The 18,689-nt window shown below is 48.5% G+C and overlaps 1 protein-coding gene across 1 annotated transcript in view; it reads left to right on the top strand.

Moving 5' to 3' along the window:
- Nucleotides 1–566: 566 nt before the first annotated feature.
- Bend4 (BEN domain containing 4) overlaps nt 567–18,689 on the top strand; it is a 35,401-nt gene continuing 17,278 nt past the window's right edge. Inside the window, exons 1-4 of the mRNA XM_021163735.2 lie at nt 567–612; nt 790–1,363; nt 1,484–1,636; nt 10,354–10,920. Coding sequence (XP_021019394.1) covers nt 1,003–1,363; nt 1,484–1,636; nt 10,354–10,920 — 1,081 coding nt within the window. The 5' untranslated portion in view covers nt 567–612; nt 790–1,002. The remainder of the gene's footprint in view (nt 613–789; nt 1,364–1,483; nt 1,637–10,353; nt 10,921–18,689) is intronic.

Here is an 18,689-nt window from a genome sequence, read left to right as displayed (position 1 = left end):
CCAGAGGGAACCGTGAAGTCATTTTGTTCCCTTGAATTGCACTGTCTACCAGCTATTTTACATTCTGAAGACCTACATGCAACCGTGCAACTCACTCACAAACTCCTCTGCGTGAATTTGCATATTTCCCTTTAGTCTTTCAGAGCCTCAGTTTTCAAACCTGTAGAATGGAGAGAAACGATGGCGCCTCTGTGATCTCTCACCCAGCTCCCTATGGAGAACAAGCGAAACAGTATGGAAGCACTAGGCCCTGAGCGCTTTCTGGTTCGGCCGCCAGACCTGGGACAGCAAGACCCTAAGGCAGGACAAACCTCCCAGCGGCCTGTGCCAAGTCCTTCGAGATGTTCTTTTTCGGGAGGGGGGCGGGGGGAGGGAGGTGTAGCTTCCTTCTAGAAGAACTAGCTGTCCCACCCTTGCACTCTGGCGACCCCGCCCTAACTTCTAGGTACCACCCCCTTCGTGCACTCCGAGAGTTGGGAGGTCACGCAGGAGGGCGCCGGGAACTCCTTTCCAAAGCTCGGACCCTGCGGACAACCGCGGCCGCCTCACGTCCACAGCCGAGAGAGCCGGGACACCACCTCTTCCACCTGTCCCCACCGGGACGCCCTCCAGGTTCCGTTCCCCCACCGGGTCCCCTCGGGCCGCGGGCTCCCCCTCCCCACCTCCCCCTACGACCCTGTCCGAAGCGCCGATCGCGCGGGCCGCCAGGGCCCAGGCCCCGCCCCGCCCCCATCATCATTAGCAGATATTACCCTAAACACTTGCTCCTTACCTCCTTTCTCCCTCCAGGCATTGGCGAGGCGGGCTGTCAATCAGCGCTGGGCGGCAGCCCCCCGCGCGGGGGCTCGGAGATGCCAGGCTCGGCGACAGGCAGCGGCGGCGGCGGCGGCCACGGCGCAGACACACGCCTTCCCGCCGGCGCGCGCCGGGGTAGAGCAGGCGGCCCGGCGGCCGAGCCACCTCCGGAGCCGCGCGCGGGGCGGGCAGGGCCTCAGACTCGGCATGGAGCCCGAGATGCAGGCGGCGGAGGAGGGGCCCAGCGCGCCCCGCATCTACAAGCAGCGCGGCCCCTACAGCGTCCTCAAGACGTTCCCCAGCCGGCGGCCGGCGCTGGCCAAGCGCTACGACAGACCCTCTCTGCTCGAGCTGTCGCCCGCGCGGCCGTCCCCGCTGCCGCCGCCGCCGCCGCCGCCGCCCTTCGCCTCGCTCGCCGCCGTGCCCATCAGCAGCAGCGAGCCGCCGCCGTTCCCGACGCAGCCGTCCTACCCGGCCGGGTCAGGCCGGGCCCCCGCCGCCGCCGCCGCCTCGTCGTCGTCGCCGTCCTGCACACCCGCCGCGCCCCCGGGCCATCCCAGGACTCCGGCGCCACCGCCGCCGCCTCCGCCGCCGCCGCCGCCGCTCGCGGCCCCCGCCGCCTCGTCGTCGTCGCCGTCCTGCACACCCGCCGCGCCCCCGGGCCATCCCAGGACTCCGGCGCCACCGCCGCCGCCTCCGCCGCCGCCGCCGCCGCTCGCGGCCCCCGCCGCCTCGTCGTCGTCGTCCTTCGCCGCCGTCGTCAGGTACGGCCCTGGCCCGGCGACCGGCGCTTGCAGCAGCGGCGCGGGTAGCGACGGCGCCAGCCTGGAGCTCAGTGCAGGTACAGACTCCCGGGCCGCAACTTTGCGGAGCTACGGCGGTGGCGTGGAAGGGGGGCGTGGGAATCGGGGTTCCGGGGAGGCTGTGCACGCGGTCCCCGTGGGCCTCAGGAGCGTGCTACGCTCGGGCAGTAGTAACTTCTGGAAGATTCCCGGGCGCCGCGGTGGCCCGAGCTTCCGACGGCGCGCGCGCCTTAACAGGTGGCTGTGGGGTGCGGGCTCCTGGCGAGCACCCGGGCTGGCGGCGGGAGAGCCTGCGGAGAGAGCAGGCCCTGGGCGGGGAGTTGGGGAGGGGACAGGCCCCGGGACAGCGGGCTGAGGCCACTCCGAGGAGACGCCCAGTTTATTCCCCGCCACTTCACTTTTTCCCCCACACCACACTTCCCTTTCCCGCCCGCCCGAGGTCTACTTGTCCTTCTCGGAGGTTCTTTGCCTGGGGGGAGGGGGGGGAGCTGACCTTCACCCCTTTGAAGATCCCGGCCCCAGTCGGGCAGACCTGGACCACTTGGGCTCCTCCTGGGGTCTCTGGGTTTCTTGTTCTCTGTGCGCTCCGGTGTCCATGGCGCACAGTCCCCCTAGCTTTATCCGTGGTTCTGCTGCTCTGGGTTGTGGGGTGGGGAGTGAAAATTTTTTGGCGTGGGCAAGGGGTCGCTGCACAGGAGCATCCACAGAGCAGAGTTAAAATCCCCACCCACCCTGTCCTTGAGACCCTGGTTTCTATGTCAATGAGTCTCCATGGGATCACCTACCCAGAGGTCGAGATTTTATCTCCTCTAGGGAATGTGAGCGAGCACTGAGCAAGGCCTGCACCCAGTCTCTGCTCCTGAGGGAAGGACACACAGCCACGTTTATGGGCTCATCAGAACCTGCTCAGGCCTTTCAGGGCACTTAAGAGCCTCCTAGATTCAGATTGTCAGCGAATCTAAGACTTTGTGTTGGATTTTTTTTTTTCTTCCTAGTGACAATAGATGGGCATTGTCTCTGAAGGAGTTATAGATGCCTATGCTAAGAGCTCTGCTGTTTGTCAATATTTTGACATGTGAAGGATTGGTTTGGAGAAAGAAAATCTAATTACAGGTTATAGTGAAGACTTGTTTCTGTCGTCTCCCCAATGATTTGGAGATGTTAGAGATTCTGAATTGGAGTTCTTACATGGGCTTCCTTACTATTTCTGGGGTGGTTTTTTTTCCTCCGTTGCCATTGGCCTCATACCCCGTTGTGTTGTGTTTTTATATTCATCATTGGGCTCTCCCCTGCTTTCATGTTCTGTCGGCTTTTGGTTTTGAAACAGAGTCTTGCTTGGAACTTGTTTTGGGGGCTCCCCTGCTACTTCTTGGCTGTGCCCGTTACCCCTGCTTGGCGGTTTTTGATTTTGTATGTTGCTTTCCAGTAGTGTGAGTCCTTTTCCCTTTTCCCATATTTTGCACTCTTGTATAATGTTGGTTCCAGCCAACCCTTTGGGGACCAACCCTTTACCTTCTTGGTTCAGCCCTTGATAAAGCACTTCCTTCAAGCTATTGCGGTTCAGTCTTTGACTTTCTCCAGAATACTATGGTCCTACCCCTCCTTACTATTTGCATCCTTAGATTGCTCTTCCCCGACAGTCACCGGGTTATTTCTCTCAGCCTCAGTTTCTCACCATTCTTCCCATGGCTGCTCTTGTTCCGGAACTTACTCTGCCATCTTTCCTTCATTTGGAATTTTTGGGGGTCTGTTTTCTCCTCCCCTGGGTATTTTTTTCCAATTTCCTATTTTAGTTTGTCTCTATCACAAGTTAGAAGCCATTGTTGCTGAATCTAAGGATAGGAAGGCTCCTTCTTTTTTTTTGCCTCCAAACTTATTACCAGTTTTCTCAAGGCTGTTCTGGTTGGGGCTTTTCTTGTGTGTGTATGGGTCTCTGGATGCCCACCTAGTGGTGTTGGAAAGATGGGAACTGGACAGTAGGTTTCTTCTCTGTGTCATGGAGAATGTTCTGGATGTAGAGGGGGAAGCCACAGAACTAAGGTAATATTAATCACTAATGAGCAGACCATCTCTCAACAGGCACAGCCATGTGAGTAGCCATCAGAGGGACAGCTACCTGAAGAGCTGATTGGTTCTTTGAGGAACTAATGGTGCCACTTTGAGCCAATGAGCTTCTGTGCTCGAAGGGGCCTTTTAACCGCCTGGGGGTGGGGCAGGTGGGGCTCTGCCTGTTGCCTTCTCTCTCAGCAGAGTAATCATGCTGAGTGCTCAGGCCACCTTGTCAGCTGGAAATAGTCAAACAGCATTGTGGTAAATGAGCTCTGCGTAGAAGAGATGACTGACTGTCCAGGGTAAATATGCTGAAAAGATGAAAGGGTCCTTGGAGTGAGTCTTATTTGCCATTAAATGCTACAAGCCATTGGGAGAAGAAATATGTGATTAAAAATAGATTTTTTTCAACATTCTTATAAAGACTCATGAAGAGTATAATTTTCCTTAAAAGGGGTAATACACCATAGTTTTAAAAGCATATTTTTCCTCTGTGGGAGGCTTAGAGTTAAAACCCACGTAGATCTTGATACGCAGCCTAAATTTGGCATCAGGAAATGGGAAATTGCATCTTTAAGCAGAGTACAATCAAAAATGAATTACAATAAATCCTATATAATTGCATAGGTCATTCTCTTTAATGAGATTTTATTAACCTGACTGTCAAGCTTTTGAGTCAGGCAGATATTTTATCTTCTTCAACTGATAAAAGTGTCAGCCATAAACCACCATATAAATATTCATAAATCTACACATCTGTGGCAGCCTATCAGCATCATTCTTTTGGACATTAAAAGCATTCTAATTACTTTCTGTCTAGCAGAGCTGAAATGCTGCCTGTTATACTATGTGCTTGGCAGGCATGATTGCTTTTGTTTGCCATCACAAATAGCAGCATCCTATTTTATATACTGATGGTCCAGAAAATATTCAGGGATTGACTGAGCAGGATGAATATTAGGAAGGCACCACCTGCTTTTGGTGGCTCCGAGTATATTAACTCATCTGTTAATTTTTGACACATCATTGATTTATTTATTTAGAAAAATTGCATTCTGTTTTGCTGTGTTGATGTTTGCCATTATGGGAAAAAAATTGGTTGGCGCTCTCTCTCTCTCTCTCTCTCTCTCTCTCTCTCTCTCTCTCTCTTTAAGGCATCCTTCATTGATTTAAGATGCTGGTCATGTTTTCCAAGACAATCTAATTTTCTAACTTATGTCTCCTGTACCATGCCGTAAAGCCCTCCTAAAAAGAGGTTCCAATTTTAAGGGAACCCTCTATTTTGAACTAGTTGGAAGTCCTTTGATAGATAGATGTGGCTACAGACTAGGTCACTAAAATTTTTTTCCTGCTTCTACATTTTTAATATTAATGTATTTTACCCTTGGCTGAGCTAAAATCAAAAGGTTACCACTAATCTTCAGTGCTGTGATCTCCCTCGCAGAGGCGGAATTCTCTGAGGGATCGGCCGTGATGGGCACAGTCTGTGCACCGCTTTCCCTACAAAGAAGGCCGTTAGAGAAGAGAAAAGGCAGTGTGTGCGATAGCCTGCCTTCCATCCTCCTCCCGGGCACAGCTTGAGGATGGATTAAAACCACAAGTGCAGAAGGATCTCAAGAAATGGAAATCTTAATTAAAAAAAATAATCATCATCGTGAGTTTAGGCCTTTAGAGTCAGGGTGGGCACAGTTCACAGCCTGCTCTTATCTCCCAGTAGGCCGCGCTGTAAAGCATGCTAAGTGGTCATCCAGAGGGCGTTGGAATAGGGATTTATTAACATTGTGAGACGGTAGGGATAGGCAGCCTTTAAAAGTCCGTTTGTAGATGGTTGACGTTATGCTTCCTGAGTGTGAGACGCTCTATGACGAGAGATTAAAAAAAAACAGTTAAAAAAAATGAAAACTCCATGTTTGTGCTTTGCTCAGTGAAGACTCCAGGGCCAGCAGTCATCGGGTTGCATTCCCAGGGACAGAACTTTTCTCCGTTTCTTAGTGGTAAGGGACTGCACAGCTCGTGGGTTTCTGACAGTAGGTCCATCCAGAAGTTGAAGTGTTGCTGGTTGTGCAGCATATGGGTTAAGAGGCCCCCCTCCCTCTAAGTGCAATGCTAATATTTTTATTACACTCTTCTGTGTGTTGATGTTAAGATATACTGCCCAGATAGGTCAAGGTTTTGAAAACAGGGAAAATTTGACCTTAACTGTTTATAATCACTATTTTCCTATAGATTGGTTCTGAGAGCAAATTCAGAATCATTTAAAATCTGCCTTTCTAGATCTGCAGGCAAAAACTGTTCTGTGATCATCGCCATTCTCTGGTTTTTCTGAGTGCACTTTAATAGATTATCTTCATAATGTAGTATATTACATAATGATTTTTTTCTCAGCATGTTATGAGTTTATCCTTCAATTAAGAAAACAAATCACGCTTGTCCCTAAGTCAGATTTTTTCCCCTTAAAAATCCATGCTGTAATGTGATTCATCAATATGGTTAAAACTACTCAGTGTATTGTAGGACACTGAACAAATGTATTGGTGCAGCTCTTTCTAGAAGGTTCTGTCTTAGCCTTTCCTTTTGTATTCCTCCCTTTTGTCAAGGTTATGGTAGGGGGGTATGAGGTGTAAATCAATTGGAGCCTCGATGATTAAAATGCAAACAGTAAATACAACGTAAGGTCTTGTGTGGGATTATAGGATTAAACAGAATGAAAACCGCTCTTGTGGTAGAGGTGAACATCCCCGATCAATACCATCCTTTGATTTTACTAATAAAAGAACAAAAACAAGGAAGTAAAATAGCAAGAGTGAGACACCTCTCCACTTGTGCAGTTCAATAAAGAAATGGCACCCAAGGATCTGTAGGACGCAGTGGTCAGGCTTGAGTTCAGGGTTTTGTGCTGAGCCATGATGTTCTCTGCCAACCCTGTTGTATCTTCACTGAGATGGTCCATACTCCTGAGCTCTGGCCCCATGGTGTATTTATTTGGCTAGATATTCCAAGTGAGAGGGGACCAGCCTCGGCCTTCAGAGAGGTCTGTGGAAAGATTCCTAGGTCTTGACCTTGTCATGGGAGAATCTAAGGAAGACTAGGGTGGTGTTGCTCCCCAGATCAGGGTGTAGTCTGGAGAGAGGGCTCAATGGGTAAACTGCTTGCCTTGCAAGTGTGTAGAGCCAAACGCTGTAGCACAAGCCTGAAACCCCAGCACCCCTGTATAGCAAGGTAGGAGAAGGAAACAGACTCTCTGGGTGTTGATAGGCAAGGCTGGGAAGGCAGTGATGACAGTGCTCCGAAACGATAGAAGGTGCTGACACCTGAGGTTAGCCTGACATTTACAGAACACATGGTACACATCCCTCCACACACAGATTATTATTTTTTTTAAGAAGAGAAAGTCAGGAAATGTACCAAGAAGAAAGCAGGCCCCAGAACTTTAGCTTCTCAGAGGTGATCTTGTTTTCACCCCCTGCCTTGACTAAACCTGAAAACGCTATTAAAACAAAAGGTTCTGTGTTGTGGGGGGTGGGGCATGATCAGGGGGAGTGGAGGCCAGAGGTCAGCGTTGGGTGACTTCCTCAATTGCCCATCCTGTTCTTTATGTTTGTGAATTCATAGGAATAATAATAATAATAGGAACAACAAATATGATCACATGTAACCCTCATTTCTCCCTGCTAGCTCCTCCCTGCCTCCTGACCCACAGGGGCATCTCCCAACTTGATGTCTTCTTTTCTAACAACTCACTAGGTCCCATTTGGCACTGTGCATATATACATGGGGGTGTGGCAGTGCACTCGAGCATGGGCACCCCCACCAAAAAGGCATTCTCCATGCGTTATCAACTGCCAATAGCTAAGGCATGGGGCCTTTTGAGTCAGGCAGTTCTTAGACAGTCACCCCATTTTCTTGAGATGGGGTCCCTCAGTAAACCTGGAGCTGGCTGGTTAGCTATACTGGCTAACCAGCAAGTGCCACGTGGCTTCCTGTCTCTGCCTCCCCAATGCTGGGATTACGGGCATTTGTTGACCCCCGGCCCCCTGTTATTTTCTATAGGTGCTTGGGATGGAACTTAGACCCCTGTGCTTGTACAGCAGGCTCTTCACCTAGAAGTCACCTCTCCAGCCTTTACCTTGGTTTTAGACAGGGTCTAACTGATTAGGCTAGGCTGGCTGGCTGGCTGGCAGCCCGAGAGCCCCAGAGTAACCCTTCTGTCTCCCAGTGACGGGATTACGAACATGGACCTACATCCATCTCTTATGGGTGCTGGAGATGGAGCTTGGATCCAAGTTTGTGTGTGTGACAGCCGCTTTACCAATTGCTCTGTCTCCCCATCCCTCAGTGGGTAATATTTGAGACCCTGTAATCACCTGACTCCCACCCCAGTGTAGTCTATAGCCCTCTCCTAGACAGAGAAGAGTTTGGGCTCAGAATTCCCCAGAATGGTAGCATTGTACAGACTTGGGGGGAATGGAAACTTCTGTATCCTGGGGGCACTGCTAGAATTTCTTTATGTCTTCCAATTAAGTAATTGAACCAGGACACTTGGATCTTCCCCAATACCTACTTTCCTAGTACCTACTTCATTAAAATGCACTAAGAAACAAACCATGGTAGACATTGAGTTTTAAGACAGAAGTTCAGTGTCTGTCTCTGCCTTGTGTTATTGCCCCTCTTCCCTACCCTTCCACCACCATGTTTTCTGAGAAGGGGCCTCACTGTGCTGCCCAAGCTGGTCCCCAACTCCTGTGTTTAAATGATCCTCCCGTTTGGTCTCCTGTGTAGCTGGGGCCATACTTCTGTAGCACAGCTCATGGATAGCACAGACTGCTAGACTCATGGTTTTATTCATCACACACGCTGAGTTTTCTAGGGGATTTTTGCTACATCTGTCATCTCTACCCCAAAGAAGACCTCATCTCACTGTGTTTTACTTAAAAGAATCCTTTTTTTCTTTCCCAGACCAAACAAAACATAAGTATCTAGCCAGTGTTTTCAGAGAAAGCCAGTAACTAGCTACAGTTTTGTCATCAATTGTTTCTGGCACCTGAGTTCTCCATTAATCTTGTAAAGGGAAGAAGAAATGTGAGGCAGCTTCCTCCTGCAGAACACACCCTGAAAAGTGTCACTCTGTACTAGTGAGAGCTGTTTCTACATGGGGGTGAGTGGGAGGAGAGGCAACCACTTATGTCCATATTTAAGATGACTTTGGACTACACTAAGTAATGCTTTCAGAATTTGGAAGTGTAAGATACTCGTCTCTGAGGCTAACTGCTTCAGTCTGCTACCTAGATCTAGTCCTAGAAGTTTCTAGGCTCTGTACAATCTAATCTGAGCCTAGAATGTTTCCAGCCTCTGAGACTTGCTGCTGAATAAGCTCACCCTTTCTTGTTCTTTCTCATCTCTAGTTGGCTGGTTCACCTCTGCTGTTCTGGCTTAACGCTAACTCCATATGGCTTCTCTGGCCTTCTCCTGAATTGCTCTGGTTGGTCCCAACCAGCTCTAGCCATGTGTTCTAATCTGACTCCTTCTCATTCCCTTGCTTGTTCTGTCTTCTCCTGCGTCTAGCTTGTTCTCTCTGTGCAGCCTGTCTCCATACAACCAGCCCAGGAAAACTGCCTCCTCTTCTCTTTTTCTCTCTGTGCTCTTTTGAGAGTTGGGCAGATGCTAGTCTGCCAAACCTTTCTCTGATTCGTCACTTTGTCTGCCAGTCAATTAGACATCACTTTTCAAACATGGCTATTTCCTTCTATGGACTTAAGTTCATTAAAGATGTGTACTAAGGGTGTGTCCGTATTCCAGCCAGAGGGATTAAAAGTGCATGCTAAGGCTCAGACACACCACAACTAGAAACAGGTTTATTTTGTTTTGTTTTGTTTTTCAGTAAATAACACAGTCTCGGGGTTCATGGTGTGATCAAACATCCTGCTTCGTGGGACAGAGTTTTTTCTTTGTCTTTGTAGGAAGTTGGTTGGTTTCTCTTTGTTTTTTACTTTCCACTGATTGGCAGTGTGTGTAGAGTTCAGGTATGTGGGCTTTGTGGTCCCCACCCATGCCTTTTCCCCTTTTAGGAGACTTGACAGTCCAGTGCAAATGGCTCTGAGAAGAGAAACAACCCATTTTCAGACAGAGCTGCTGCATCTCTAAACCCTGACCTCAGCGAGCATTCCAGAGTAGGAAGGCTGTTGAGCCCAGGTGTTGGTGACAGTTTTGTTTCATGCGCATCCTTTGCCTGTAGAGTCCGCCGTGTTACCTTAGATTTCTAGTGCACTCTTCACAAGGACTTATCTCTCTGCTCCAGTTTGCATCTGGGAGCTGCGTGGTTGTGGCAGGGATTGTATCAGCTGATGAATAGCAAGGGCAAGAGGGCACTCCAGAAATAGCAGTAATGATTGCAGTAAGGCCTCCTATCAATGAGGAATTGAGTCTGCAGTGGCTGGCTCGATTCATTAGAGTGAGGATATTAATGAAGCCAAGGGTATAAGTTCAGACCTGTGCAGACCAGAGAGGGATATCTTCATCTGGTTCCCAGGCTTCTCTCAGAATAAGGGGCTGGGGCCCCCCACTGGTCACAGAACAGCAGGGAGCTATGCTTCATTTCTGGGGTGGCTTCACTAGGCCTTTTGTGCTATAAGGTTAAGTTGAAAATGGAGGCCCTTGCTCCTTCCATGCCTGGCTGTTGGTCACTGATATCTCTCTTCTTCCATTCCAGAGAGCCGGATGATCCTGGATGCCTTTGCCCAACAGTGCAGTCGTGTTCTTAGTCTCTTAAATTGTGGAGGAAAACTTCTGGACTCCAACCACTCTCAGTCCATGATTTCTTGCGTCAAGCAGGAAGGCTCTAGTTATAACGAAAGACAGGACCAGTGTCACATTGTGAAAGGGGTCCAGAGTCAGACCTCTGACAACATAGACATAGAAATGCAATATATGCAAAGAAAGCAACAAACTTCTGCCTTTTTGAGAGTGTTCACTGACTCTCTCCAAAATTATCTGCTCTCGGGGAGCTTCCCGACTCCAAACACCTCATCAGTCAGTGAGTATGGCCACCTGGCTGATGTGGACCCTCTCTCAGCCTCCCCGGTGCACACCTTAGGTGGCTGGACCTCCCCAGCAACATCTGAGTCCCACGGTCACCCATCCTCCTCCACGCTGCCCGAGGAGGAAGAGGATGAGGAAGAAGAAGGCTACTGCCCTCGATGCCAGGAGCTGGAGCAGGAGGTGATCTCGTTGCAACAAGAAAACGAAGAACTCAGAAGAAAATTAGAGAGCATCCCAGGTATGTGTTCACACTGTATGAAGACAGCGGCAACTCCAATCCGTACCTCTGTGCGTACGTGGGTTCGGCTTTAGTGATGGCGGTGGAGCCAGGATGTTGAAAACTTGAAAAAGCGTCAAATGTGTAAGATGTCCTTGGCTTGCCCAGTCCAGGCAGGAATTCCAGGACAGGAGCTAACTTGTCTGTGTTTAGCTTCCTGTTCTTGGGTTAAGCCCTGAAGGCCACGGTCCTCATGCAGGATATCTCTATTGGTGTGTAAGTAATTCCTAAATGTGATGCCTTACAGTGATGTGCATTCACTGTTAGGAGGCTGAGAGAGCCCTTTACAAGTGTCCTGTATTTAAATATGGCATCTGTGTCCCCAGGTAGAAATTCGAACAAAGCCATCTTTGCGTTAGCAGGATTCAGCGCTGAGCAAAAGAACATGATCTATTCTGTCCACCCCTCTCCCTGGCCTCCTTTGCTAAATTGCAGCATGGAATTGATTCAGCATGTGAGTCCCTCCGTGCAGAGTTAATTTAGACATTGCAAACTAGGAGATCAAAGATAAACCATTAATTAAGCTGGCCCTAAACTGTTTGTGGCCCTGGTCTGAGGCAGTCCCCTCAAACATCCTCCATTTTCACAGTATTAGAGTTGGAGTTTTCTTAGGACAAGACCTGAGTTTTTGTTATGAGTGGTGTTTTCCTATGCTATTAACAAAAGTGCATGGGTGCTGGAGAGATGCATCAGCAGTTCAGAGCACTGGCTGCTCCTCCAGAGGGCCTAGGTTCAGTCCCAGCATCCACATGGCATGGCAGTTCACAACTGTGTATAACTCCAGTTCCAGGGGCTCCAGCACCCTTATACAGATATAGATGCAGGCAACACCAATGCACATGAAATATAAATCATTTAAAATTTTTGAAAAAAATTATTAATTTAACTTATATCTTTGAGTTTGTTCCTGTGTACGAGGGGCTTACATTGACAGCAGAATTGTTAGCTAGAACAAGATCTCTGAGCTGTTTTAGTCATGTGACCCCCCAAGATGATAAAGTCAGGGCCACAGCCCCACAATCTACACTCCTAGCTATATTCATACGTTCAAAGCATAAGAATGTCTGAAGTTTTTTTTTTTTTTTGGTTTTTCGAGACAGGGTTTCTCTTTATAGCTCTGGCTGTCCTGGCGCTCACTTTGTAGACCAAGCTGGCCTCGAACTCAGAAATCCGCCTGCCTCTGCCTCCCGAGTGCTGGGATTAAAGGCGTGCGCCACCACGCCCGGCTGAATGTCTGAAGTTTTAAGACTGATAAAATACATAAATAGAAGTGATATCTTCTGTTTAAGCCTGGGGTGTGTGGGTGTATGCCAGTGTACCATATAAATGGTAGCTCATCTAGAAATAATAGAAGAGAGTCTCTGTTTGTTGGGACACATAAGACAGAAAACCAGAAATGGCTATTATGATTTGCCCAACAGAGCCAGGTGAGGCGGCCCATATCTGTAGTACCAGAACTTGGAAGACGGAGCCAAGAGGAACAGGAGTCCAAGGTCATCGTCTGCTACAGAAGTGTGAGGCCAGCATGAGTTAATTGAAACCTGTCTCAAGTACACACACACACACACACACACACACACACACACAAGTTGCCAAATTAAAAATTAAGCTGTTTCCCATCTTTCGCTAAAGGTCTTTTCCAAATGGAGCCGAAATTTGGCTCAGAACATTGTGGAGTCTGGCTCAGTGTGTTGGTCTTGGAAGGAGAGACAAGAGAAGTAAATATGGGGTCAGGGGAGTCGGGATGCTCTTCCAAGCAGGCTGTCGTGCCTACAGGAAACATCCTGGGAGAACCCAGGAGGCTGTGTGGAACCACACTGTTCCTTGTCTCCGCTAGTCAGGGAAAGGTGGTCTCAGCTAATGCGCTGAGTTTACACCTCTGCAGCTAGGCTCCACTCATTCTTAAGTTTACCTCTAGCGTTTGTCTTACCCTCAGTCCTCCTGTTTCTCAGGGGTGGCTGCAGCCACTCACAGTGCGTCCCCATGGGCATGCTTATGGCTCAGCCAGGCCAGGTGCTGCTGTCCCCATAGGTTTAGAACACCAGGCTCCTGCTGGCTTAATAGCCATTGGGAGCCTTCCTCCTGAGCCTCATCCTGGGTGTGGGAAGAGGTGACACAAATGTCAGAACGTGACTTATTCCTAGTCCTCAATATGTGGCAGTGTTCTTGACATATCATAAACTTGGGGTTCAGCCAGGCCAGGTGCTGGTGTCAGGGATAGCTCATTGGTGGCCTGCCACTAGTCACTGTCTGGACATCCAGAAAGGTGAAAAATGATACAATTCCTTAAGCGCTCTTGATGATCAGATATCGAATGACACTGGCTGAAAGTCAGTGGTCTAATGATCACTAGAGTTACTGTGGCTACCCCAGCCTTAGGAGCAACTGTCCATGAACCTTGAACTAATCGCCATTTACACAGAACCGAAATTGCATTCTATATGTATGGAGAGCTGGGCTTGGTGGCCAACACTGAGACAGAGTATCAGTCCCAACAGTGAGACAGAAGCAGGAGGATCAGGCATTCTAGGGATTCTTCAACTACATACCAAGCCTGAGGCTTTCGTGGGCTGTGTGAGTCCCTCTCACCATGTCTGGAAGCCCAGCAATACACATGAAGAATCAGGCTATGAATTATGCACAGATTAAAAAGGAGTAGCGGGGGAAAACACCCAAGCTGATTGGTGGTTACCTGTCGTCAAATGTGATCGCTATCTCGGGAAAGAGATTGAAAGTGTCGCCTGAAGATGGAAACTTGACCAAAGAGAAGGGGAAGTACTGCCGTCTTGCCTTCTTCCTAGTCTCTGGATGAACTACAAATGAGAGACTCATTCAAGACTCCATTCTTGACTCTTGGTGACGGTATTTTTAGGAAGACTATGCCCTTAGACCCCCACCTGAAGAAGAGTACAGTGAGTGAGAGGCTGGTTACACATGTGTTTTTCAGGCAGTAGCTCTGCACTTGTCCTAGAGACAGTGCATTCCCATAGGAAGACCTGGGGCTGTTTTCTACTCCATCTGACAGTCAGTTTGTGGCAGGACACCCAGGACGGATAGGCACAAAGGAGAGAGCAGCATCCGCAAGTCAGCAGATGGAATAAGGAAGGTTGAGATCAGTTGACCAAGTGTCTTCAGGTTCTCCTGAAGGTACTGCCAGGAGCACGGGGGCTTCATTTTCTTCCCTGAAAAGCCTTTATACCTGGAGTGGAAGTGAATTAAAGAGGGTGGCCGGGTAGCCCACAAGGAAAAGTGCTTCGCTTGGATGGTCCTAGGGGAAGGGAAGGTGTTAGTTCTAACCCTAAAGAGGTTGGGGAGGGCTTTCCACCAGGGTTATTTATGTATTGCTGGTGAAGTGTGGCCAGCCAGAAGCTGTAGGTGCTCCGAGGTCCTTTCAGATTGGAGACAGCTCACCCTGAGGAGCCCACGTTGGCAGTTTTCCTTTTATATCAGATCATCATGATAGACATTTGGAAGTTTGTCCTTTTTTAAAAATGTTTTGATAAGAGGTAAAAACAGCTTAAGAAGCTGCATGGGCTAGAGAGATGGCTCAGTGGTTAAGAACACTGGCTGCTTGCTCTTCCAAAGGTCCTGAGTTAGCAACCACATGGTGGCTCACAACTACCTGTAATGGGATCTGATTATGCCTTCTTCTGTCATGCAAGCATACATGCAAATACAGCACTCATATACATAAAATACGTAAGTAAATCTTTTAAACCAGCTACAGTGAATGAGTGAAGGAGCTACTTGGACCAGGAATATGAAGTGCTTCCGGGTTATTTGGAAGCAGTGCCTGGTGCACTTCCTCAGTGGAGAGGACGTCAGGTGAGGGACGCCTAGTGAGCTCATAGTCACTGTAATCAAACATGCTCGTGAGGATAGACATAAAGATCCCATGCTAACCTGACATGCCAACAGGTGCAAACCATACCCTCTCTTATGCACCTCTCAGAAGAAATCACTGAGAAATCTCAGCTGTCTATTAACAATTATTTTTTTTAATTTTTTATTAGATTTTTCTTCATTTACATTTCAAATCCTATCCCTAAAGTCCCCTATACCTTCTCCCCACCCTGCTCCCCTACCCACCCACTGCCACTTCTTGGCCTGGCCTTCCCCTGTACTGAGGCAGATAAAGTTTGCAAGACCAATGGGTCTCTCTTTCCACTGATGGCCGACTAGACCATCTTCTGATACATATGCAGCTAGAGACACGAACTCCGGGGGTACTGGTTAGTTCATAATGTTGTTCCACCTATAGGGTTGCAGACCCCTTCAGCTTCTTGTGTGCTTTCTCTAGCTTCTCCATTGGGGGCCCTGTGTTCCATCCAATAGCTGACTGTGAGCACCCACTTCTGTATTTGCCAGGCACTAGCAGAGCTTCACAACAATTATTTTTTAATACCAAGTCCATAGATACTAAAATAAGGAAAACTATGGGAGGGGTGTTTGTTGGCATTTTATTTTTTGTTTCTCCTGGTTTTCAAGTTGGCTGCTGGTTCGCTGTGTAACCAGTGATAGCCTTGAACTTATTCCTTCTGCCCCTGGAGTAGTACTGTGGCGTGGTTACAGGGCTGTCTGCTCCTTTACCCCATGTGTGTGGTGCTAGAGAAGAAACCTTTCATGCATGTTAGCCAAGCGCTGCATCCCCTGAGCTTGAAAACCTGTCTTTAAGAGCACCATGTATACCAATTACAATTCCTTTAAGTGTGTAAATACCAAGTATACAGAAGATAATCTTTAAATTAATGAATATATTGAGACAGGGTCTTATTGTGCAGCCCTGACTGGTCTGAAACTTGCTGTATAGGCCAGGCTGACCTTGAACTCACAGAGATCTGCCTGCTTCTGCCTGAGAAATGCTGGGCCTAAAGGTATGTGCCACCATGCCTGGCTGAATATTTTCATTCTCTGCATTTTTGATTTGATTTGATTTGATTTGATTTGATTTGATTTGATTTGATTCTTTAAGATTCCACACATAGGATGGATGCGACGGGCTGGAGAGGGCTCGACAGTGAAGAGCACTCGCTGCTCTTACAGAGGACCCAGATTTACTTCCTAGCACCCTCGTGGCAGCTCACAAATGTAACTCCCATGTCAAGGGATCTGACTCCCTCCTCTGGCCTGCCTGGGCACCAGGAACACATTGTGGTAGACATACACTCAGAAAGTAAAAACTAAAAGAAAAGAGAAGATAGACCAGACAGTATTGCCCTGTCTCCCCCACCCCACCCCCCAGTTCACTCACACCTTGGCAGATGGCAAAGCTCTTTTCTTAATACTCCACTGAACACTTCCCTTTGCCTGTTTTGTTGATGTGGGGAAGTCGTGTCTTTCCATGTCACAGTAAACGCAGACTGTGGGTTTCTTCACAAGGTGGTAATTCTATTTCCTTTGAATGTAGTCCAAGAAGGGAGATTCCAGATCCTACAGTAATGCTGTGCTTAGCTTTAGAAACCTCGGTAATCTTTGCACACGGAGGACAGAAGTCTTCCTTCTCACCCACTGGGGACACCATCACCAGGGTCTGTTATCTTTTGATTTTTTTCATTCCAAGGCATGGAAAGTGGGATCGAGTTTTGTCTTTCTTGTTAATGGCTTCGGAATGTGTGTAACCACTGTGCTGGCTCTTGCCTGGTTTGTGTGGAAGGGGTGGGGGCAGAGAAGAGAGAGGGAAGAGGGTTTGTTACTGGCCTGTAGCTCACACTTAGGCTAGGCTGGGGACGTGTAGACAAGCCCCAGGGGACCATCTTTCATCACCACACCCTGTTGTTTTGTTTACGTGGGTGCCGGGGCTGGAGCCAGGTCCTAATATTTGTAAGGAAACGGTTCATTGACTGAGCTGACTCTCACGGGTAGGAATTTTATAGTTTCTGGTCTTAATTTTAGGTCTTCTCTGTAATTCTTATTAGTGATAGTCTATGAATTGGTGGTTGAGTTTTGTGGATGGTGTAAGGTTTTGGGTTTTTTTTTTTTTTTGAGCCTTCAGTTTTGGGGGCTGGAGAGATGGCTCAGAGGTTAGAACACTTGGTGCTCTTGCCCACATCAGCTATCTATTTCATTTCATCTTACGGACAGGAAGTTGGCATCTAATCCACGGGAGAGCAACTGTAGGAGGAGAGTTGTGTCGTCCAAGAGTTCTAACTTGGTGTCCAAGTTGTAACCCTCCACCTGAGGTCGGTTTATTGTCAGCGTAGTTGTATTGAATGGTCACCGAAGAATTAGTTGGCAATCACTGGTATTACTTGCAGCAGAAGTACAAAGGGCAGGCCCTCCAAGAGCCCTCAACTAGCAAGTCCGTAACCTTGTTTCTCTTGTGCTTCAGGCACTTGAGCACTACAGTGGAGAGCCATTTTAATAGTGAGATCCCAAACAGACATATAGGAACAACCCTAAATAGACCAGGACAGGGACACTTGTTTCCAGCATAAGAACGGAAACCAGGCGATCACAGCTGGGACATTTGTCAGGCGACTCAAATTCCAAAGCGCTCTCTGCACAAGTCAGCGAATGGCTCGTAAAAGTTCCGGTTTGGGGAGTTCCAAGCATACCTTAGCAGGCACGCAGACTTGCAAAATACAGAATCCAAGAGTGAGTGGTGACTCACCATGCTGCAGATAAGGAGCTAACCCTGTCAGGTCCCTCAGTGCCATTATCTAAGGGAAATAGGAACAACCAGTTTGGGGTAAATGGACTTTGTATAAACAAAAGCCCCTAAGAGTGGCTGCAGCTGTGGACTTGTATTCCTCGATGTTGCTGGCGGTGACTGCTGGCAGTAATTTGCCCATTCTGAGCCTTCCTTAAAGCAAAGTTAACAATATTATAGGAATATGGAAGTGTTAGATTCAGTAAATCTTCCCGTGAACACTTAGTATCCCCTTGAAGAGAAATTGCTCCCGAGGCCAGAGACACGGCTCGGCAGTTAAGACCACTTGCTTCTCTTCCATAGGAGCCCCAGGTTCAGTTCCTATAATTTACATGGTGGCCCACAGACATCTATAAGTCCAATTCCAGGAGGTCCAGTATCTGGCCTCCACAGGCACCAGGCACACACATGGTGCACACACACACACACACACACACACATGCAGGCAATACACCACACTTAAATTTAAATTTAAGATTTAAATAAATCTTAAAAGACGAATTAGAGGAAAATTGTTTCTGATATATGTAGGGCATGTCCGTAATCCAAATACCAAAAAGGCTGAGGCAGGAGAGAGTCCAAGACCTTCCTGGGATACGTAGCGCGACCCCATCTTAACCAAGAAAGGGCAAAAAGAGAGCACAGCTGTTGTGTGCCTAGCAATGCAGAGACTTGAAGGATTCCCCAAACTATAAGCAGTGTCTGACTTCAGAAAGAGGAGCCACAGAGCCTCAGATTTGGGTTCCCTTGTCACAGAGAAGTCTTCACTTCCCTGGAGTCCTTTTTGGGGAGATGAGGTACTGTGACTACCCGTATAGCTGAAGGTGACCTTGAACTCTCAATCTTCCTGCCTGCTTCTCACAAGAGCTGAGATTACAGGGCATGCACAGCTGTACTTGGCCCTCCTCCTGAGCATCTTCGAAGACTCAGTCCTCAATGGCCACAGTTCACCGAGTGCCCAGCCTCACTGGACAGTTGTGACTTCTGGGCAAGCAGACACTTGTCCTAACCCCTGTACTTTCCACTCCCAAAACATGCTGCCCTCTTCTTGAGAAATTCCTATGCATTCTTCAGTGTCCAG

This window comes from Mus caroli, chromosome 5, assembly GCF_900094665.2.
Source record: "Mus caroli chromosome 5, CAROLI_EIJ_v1.1, whole genome shotgun sequence".
Taxonomy (NCBI): domain Eukaryota; kingdom Metazoa; phylum Chordata; class Mammalia; order Rodentia; family Muridae; genus Mus; species Mus caroli.
Note: the sequence above shows the minus strand (reverse complement) of the source record. Positions and strands in the feature narration are given on the sequence as shown.